This window comes from Triticum urartu, chromosome 4, assembly GCF_003073215.2.
Source record: "Triticum urartu cultivar G1812 chromosome 4, Tu2.1, whole genome shotgun sequence".
Lineage (NCBI taxonomy): Eukaryota > Viridiplantae > Streptophyta > Magnoliopsida > Poales > Poaceae > Triticum > Triticum urartu.
In genome coordinates this window covers 298,197,678-298,203,687 of record NC_053025.1, presented here as the reverse complement: position 1 = coordinate 298,203,687, position 6,010 = coordinate 298,197,678, and the positions used below count along the sequence as shown (strand labels likewise).

Genomic DNA, 6,010 nt, shown 5'->3' with positions numbered 1-6,010 from the left:
GTAAACTTTTTTAACAATCGCGAATATTTTTGAATTCACGAACGTTTTCAATTTTCTGTGGTTTTTTCTGAACTTTTTTCCATTTTTTCAGAGGTTAACGTTTGATCGTTCAGCTGTTGAACGAAGTGTACATTTTTGTTTTGATTGAAGTGGAGAACGAGCATACGGTTTTTCCGGAGAAGGAGAACGAGCGTACGTTTTTTTGTTGAGAAAAGCCGGCTAGGCCTTTTATTGATTAGCTAGAATGTTTGCAGGAATTACAATTGGGTCATGAGGTTTGCCCAACCAAAGGTGCCTCCCATGAGGGAGAACGAGTGCACGTACGTGTGAGCTGGCGAGCAATTTTTTTTGCCTCGTGATGGACCGGAACACCAGGAGTCGCGGGCATTTCCTATTCGGCCCATTACCTTTTGTTAGCAACCTGCACCACTTGGCGCTTGTGTTTCGATAAATTCCAAAAAAAGGTGCAGGCATGAGATCGAACTCTCAACCCGACCGTTGCAAAGGCCACTAACCCTGTTGTGTATTCCTTTCTCCTTCTTCCATTTATTTGTTCGTCAGTTCGTTTTATTCTTTTTCTTTTTCTTTTTTCTACTTATTTTCCTTTTTCTTTTATTTTTATCAAATGCGTGGTCTTTTAGATCGTGAACTTTTCTTCCAAACCGATGAACTTTTTTTCAAAATCGATAATTTTTTCAAATCGAATGAACTTTTTCGAAAGTGATGAACTTTTTTTAAATTCGATGAACTTTTCTTCAAAATCGGTGAAATTTTTTCAAATCCGATGAACTTTTTTTCAAAATCATTGAACTTTTTTCAAATTCGATGATTTTTTCTTCAAAATCGATGAATTTTTTCAAATCCAATGAACTTTTTTTAAAACCCGATGAACTTTTTTGAAATCATGAACTTTTTTTGAAATTTGATGAACTGTTTTTCATTAAAGAAAATAGACAGTTTCCAAATTGTTTGCAAATAACTCAAAAATCCAAGTGGTATAGTAAATGGTTGAGTAAGAAATAACGTGGCTGCATTAGTTCTAATATAGTTCGTGTTGCTTTTGTTTACTAGCATTTGGGTGGTCTAGTGATTAAGCTAAGCAGCGGAAGGGTTGTGTGGCGTGAGATCGATTCCCCGTGGCTCTAATTTTAGGTGTTATTTTGTCATGAGCGTATCTCTTTCTGGGCTGCGCTTAAAAAGCCCATAGAGGGCGCGCTGTAGGCGCCACTTTCAGGTTCGGGCGCCTACAGCGCCAAATAGGACCTTCCGAAGTCGCGTGGGCGCCAGAAACTCCAAATGAGACATAGCTCTCACGTGCAATGGCCTCATGATGGCCATTGCAGCAGCACGTCGCAATCCAGACATCCATTACGATATATTTTTCAGGGAAGGCCATCACGAGAATGGTGTTTTGGCTTACAGGAGCGCGCGCTCCCGCGTGAATAGTTAATAAAAAGAATATAGTAAATATTCTTATAAAAATTCTGAATTTGTTTGTAGATGTTTGTGTTAGTGTCACAAGCATCCTTGAAAATTTTCATGCAAAACGGAGCAGCGGTGTTTCGCCGGTAAAAAACAAATTTAGTGTGACATTTTGGGGTAACATTTAGTTTTTTTCCGCACATGGCAAAGTGTCTAATCTTTTTGCCTACAACTTTGTATGTAGCATTTGAAAGTGACAAAGAACATATAAAATTTTTGTTGGAATTATTTTTGATATTTCAAAAATACATTTTCGCGCGCAGGAGCGCACTTTTCCAGGAGCACCCACGGATATCCGAGGCCTTCATGGCGTAAACTGTAAAATTAAGGTTTCTGTGTTGCAAACTTACAACATGACGTGGCAATGAGTTACACTAGTAAAGCAGCCGACATGGAAACTTGCCCCAGGTCCTGGTCAGTGTTTCCGGCGTGCTCACCCCCAGCGGCGGAGGAGAATAAGTCCTTGCACAGATCGCCGTAGAACCGGCAGACTAGATCGACGAACACCGGCGACTTGAGCCGCTCCCAGCACTGTAGGAGTTCCTCCACGTCCTGCAGGTCCCGCGCTTTGCCTTCCTCCGTCAAAATCTCCATCAGGCAGCTCTCAAAACTCCGGCATGCCTCCTCTTTCTCCTCTCCAATTCGCGTGGTCGTCCTCGACCGCAGCCGCGCCACCATCTTCACATACGCAGGCGTTTCTGGCGACGGCACCGGCACCTCTGGCACCGCCGCAGCAACTACCCTGCGCGCGGTATGGCTCTCTGTCGAGGTTGCCGGCGTGGAAGACGGAGGGATTAACGGCCAGAACACCGCGCGGACCGACCGGAAGCCTCGGCCGGCACGACGCCGGTGGCGGGGGCTCATCTTGGCGGTGGACTTGCGGAGATTGCGGAACCGGAAGGCCCTGATAGAGAGGGCGGCGGTGGCCGGGATGCGGAAAAGCCGCGCAAGGGCTCGCTTGCATGCCGTCAGAAGGCGGCGCGTCATGCAGGAGGGACGATGAGACGATCGAGACGAGGTTGTCATCGTGGGGAAGACGCGGAGTTTACACGGGCTGATCTGTTGGTTTCTTGCGTTACCTCGTGCTGCCACCAAAGAGAGAGGCTCTGGCTGTTTGGTTGCTCGACTGTTGCATGGTTGTGGCATACACGTACTTTCAGTCTTTAGTGGGGTGGCAGTACTATGATCGTGCGTCGCACTAAGAAGCATAGGTGAGGTGTTATATGCTGAAATATGGGGTGGGCTTTAGGCCCATCCAATAATTTTAGAAAATCTCTAAGGGCCCATATGGGTTATATGACACTAACGATGCGTTTGGTTCGCCGAAAAAAGGGCGGCTTCCGATTACATCAGTTTCTAAAACTGTAGCGAGCGTTTGTTTCGGCGACGATGCTTTCCATAAACGCGCTTCCTGATACAGCCCTTCACGAAATTGAAACCGCCCGAATTCGCCGGGTTGGAAATCGGGACTCGGCCGAAGTAACCAAACGATTCACGTTTTACGCAAGAATATCCGGAAGCGGCGCTTCCTGAATACGATACAGGAAAAACATTACCGGCGCGGTACCAAACACGTCGTAAGTGTAGTGAAAAGTTTAGTCCCATCCCGCAAGTGGAGAAGGAGTTGGACCTTTTTATAAAGGATTATCTTCCACATGTTATTGGAGCTTGAGAATAGAAGAGGCCCACGCGCACTCCTCCTCCGCCGCCTGCCTCGGCGCGGCATGCTTTTATATAAGTGTGCTGTGTCTCCTGACTCTAGCCGCCAAAACCCCGCCTCTCCGGATCCTGTACGTCCGCGTCGTCTTCGTCATCACCATGTCCACCGACGCCAAACGTGCCGCCGTCGAGGACGCCGCGGCTTCTGCCTGGCCTATGGAGGGTATAACATGTTTATCCCGCTCATATTTATTTTTGTATTAGCAGTACTAGCAGTATGTGTAGATATGTCTACTATTTGCTTAGTACATGCATATTTAGATCAGAGTCAGTATGTTGTTAATTCAGTAAATGCCATGCTAGTGATTTATCTATGGATTAAGTTAGTCGAAAAATTGCCTATTTACTCAGCATTATATAAAGCCTCTTTCCGCTACCGGCATATATAGTTTAAAAATTTACCTTCTTGCAACTGATGAGACTGCTACGACTGGTTGCCGGAAATTTACCTTCTTGCAACTGATGAGACTGCTACGACTGGCTGCCGGAAATTGACTGCGCCAGCCCGCGCATCTTCTCTACCTGTATCAAAAGTAGTTATACATGCATTTTTAGTATTTTTTAAGATAAGTGATAATGATAAACAAATTTGGCGGTCAATGATAATATGATCGAAGATTCTCTGTCCTCCCAACGCCTCCCGCGGCGGCCGGGAGGTAACCCTAGTCTGTCGCCACCAGGTTCCCAACCCCTCCTCCCTAGCCGCCGCCACAGGACTCGGGTGGACAAAGCTCAACCGGAGCCGGCGGCAGCGGGGCTTCCTCGTTCCCTCGCGTGCAGGGGCCGGCGCGTAGGTGTAGTGGTGGGCGCCTGTGCGACGGTTGTGCCTTAGGCCACGTGGTGGGTGTGGTGGAGTGCGCGTAGGTGGCCGTGATGGCAGTGGGGCTACGGCGAAATCTAACAGGCCTTTGCTGCGACAATGATGGCGTGGTGGGGGCTCCAAAGTAGTAGTCCTTGCTCGTGGTGGCTCGGTCTAGTGGGCTCAGGTGGCTGCGGCAGCCCAGTGGCGTGGTTGCAACGGTCATCGATGTGGCCGTGGTGGCTCATGCGATGGCGGCCGACGGCGTGGTGTGCATGGTGATGGTTCCTTCTTTCTCCTGGGTCCACGCCGGTGCTGCCCGCTGCTCGTGCGATGGAGATGGCCTAGACTCGGGGTCCGTGCTTGGGCATATCGGATTAGGGCCCGAGGTTGGTCGGAGTTTTCGCTCTGGGTAGGTGATGGTGGGCTCGGTCTGGGTTGTGCCCGCGAAGATGTGATCCCTCTCCCTGCGGGTGTTGTGGTCGTTAGTGGTGATCGAGGCACTGTTACATTGTCGGGCCAATCAGCATAAAAGGCCATGAGAATGGCGTCGACTGAGCTTCGACCCTATGTAGTCATGTGGTTGTGTCTCTCTCGGTGTATCGGGACTGGTTAGGGATGCAGGCATGGGTGCCTCCTACCATGAAGGCATCAACCCAGACTCTGTGGCTAATGCTTGCCTAGGGGTGAAAGGAGACTCCTTTACTCCTCCTATTGTGGGTTGTGCACCATGCAGTGATGGCCTTCTTTCTTGGTCATGTGCATGGCGAGAGGTGAAGCCGAGGGTTGCTCAGGCGTGCTCTTTGTCACTGACAGTGGCATTCCTCGATCCGGATCTAGGGGTCTGTGTTGGAGATATGCCCTAGAGGCAATCATGTATAATGATATTTCCTATGTGTTTATATATGAATAAAGATAGTACTTGGATACTATCAATTATGTGTATCAGAAAGTATGTGACTTGTTTGTGGGACTACATATTGTATGATGACTGTCCTAAAAGGTCCCTAGTCGAAAGGCTTGTGTGGATGCACAACCGATTAAACTAGAATATGACTCGATGAATGGCTTGGTCTCACTGGCCAGGGAGCATTGGATGCTAACCGGATAATATGGACTTGGGAAGATTTGATCGGATTTGACGTAGTCGGATCCGAGTCGATATAAGGTCCAAGTCGGCCAAACCTGACTATGAGACGCATCGATAGGTCATCTGTGAGTTTCTAGTACATGATAACCCACAAGTATATGGGGATCAATTGTAGCCTCTTTCGATAAGTAAGAGTGTCGAACCCAACGAGGAGCTAAAGGTAGAACAAATATTCCCTCAAGTTCTATCGACCACCGATACAACTCTACGCACACTTGACGTTCGCTTTACCGGAAACAAGTATGAAACTAGAAGTACTTTGTAGGTGTTGTTGGATAGGTATGCAAGATAATAAAGAGCAACTAAATATAAAGTAGGGGCTGTTTAGATGAAGACACAACTAAATTACTTTTAGTAAGGAGCTTTTGTCAACAAGAAGGTTATTTGTCCCTAGGCAATCGATAACTAGACCGGTAATCATTATTGCAATTTTATTTGAGGGAGAGGCATAAGCTAACATACTTTCTCTACTTGGATCATATGCACTTATGATTGGAACTCTAGCAAGCATCCGCAACTACTAAAGATTCATTAAGGTAAAACCCAACCATAGCATTAAAGCATCAAGTCCCCTTTATCCCATACGCAAACAACCTACTTACTCGGGTCTGTGCTTCTGTCACTCACGCCACCCACCATAAGCAAATCATAAACATATTGCAAACCCTACAGCGGGAATCCCTCACGCTTGAGTGACACGGAGAGCACCATAGGACAGCACCAGGAACTCTAGCAAGCATCCGCAACTACTAAAGATTCATTAAGGTAAAACCCAACCATAGCATTAAAGCATCAAGTCCCCTTTATCCCATACGCAAACAACCTACTTACTCGGGGTCTGTGCTTCTGTCACTCACGCC

General features: G+C 47.3%; 1 protein-coding gene across 1 annotated transcript; it reads right to left on the bottom strand.

Annotated features, from left to right (window-relative positions):
- Nucleotides 1-1,688: 1,688 nt before the first annotated feature.
- Nucleotides 1,689-2,573, bottom strand: LOC125553809. The gene has a single exon (XM_048717502.1). It carries the CDS (start codon nt 2,506-2,508, stop codon nt 1,852-1,854), a length of 657 nt encoding a protein of 218 aa, XP_048573459.1. The 5' UTR covers nt 2,509-2,573; the 3' UTR covers nt 1,689-1,851.
- Between the last annotated feature and the right edge of the window lie 3,437 nt (nt 2,574-6,010).

What these genes read in the sequence shown, in the direction of transcription:
- LOC125553809 (XM_048717502.1), bottom strand. Translation starts at nt 2,508, where the DNA reads ATGACAACCTCGTCTCGATCGTCTCATCGTCCCTCCTGCATGACGCGC.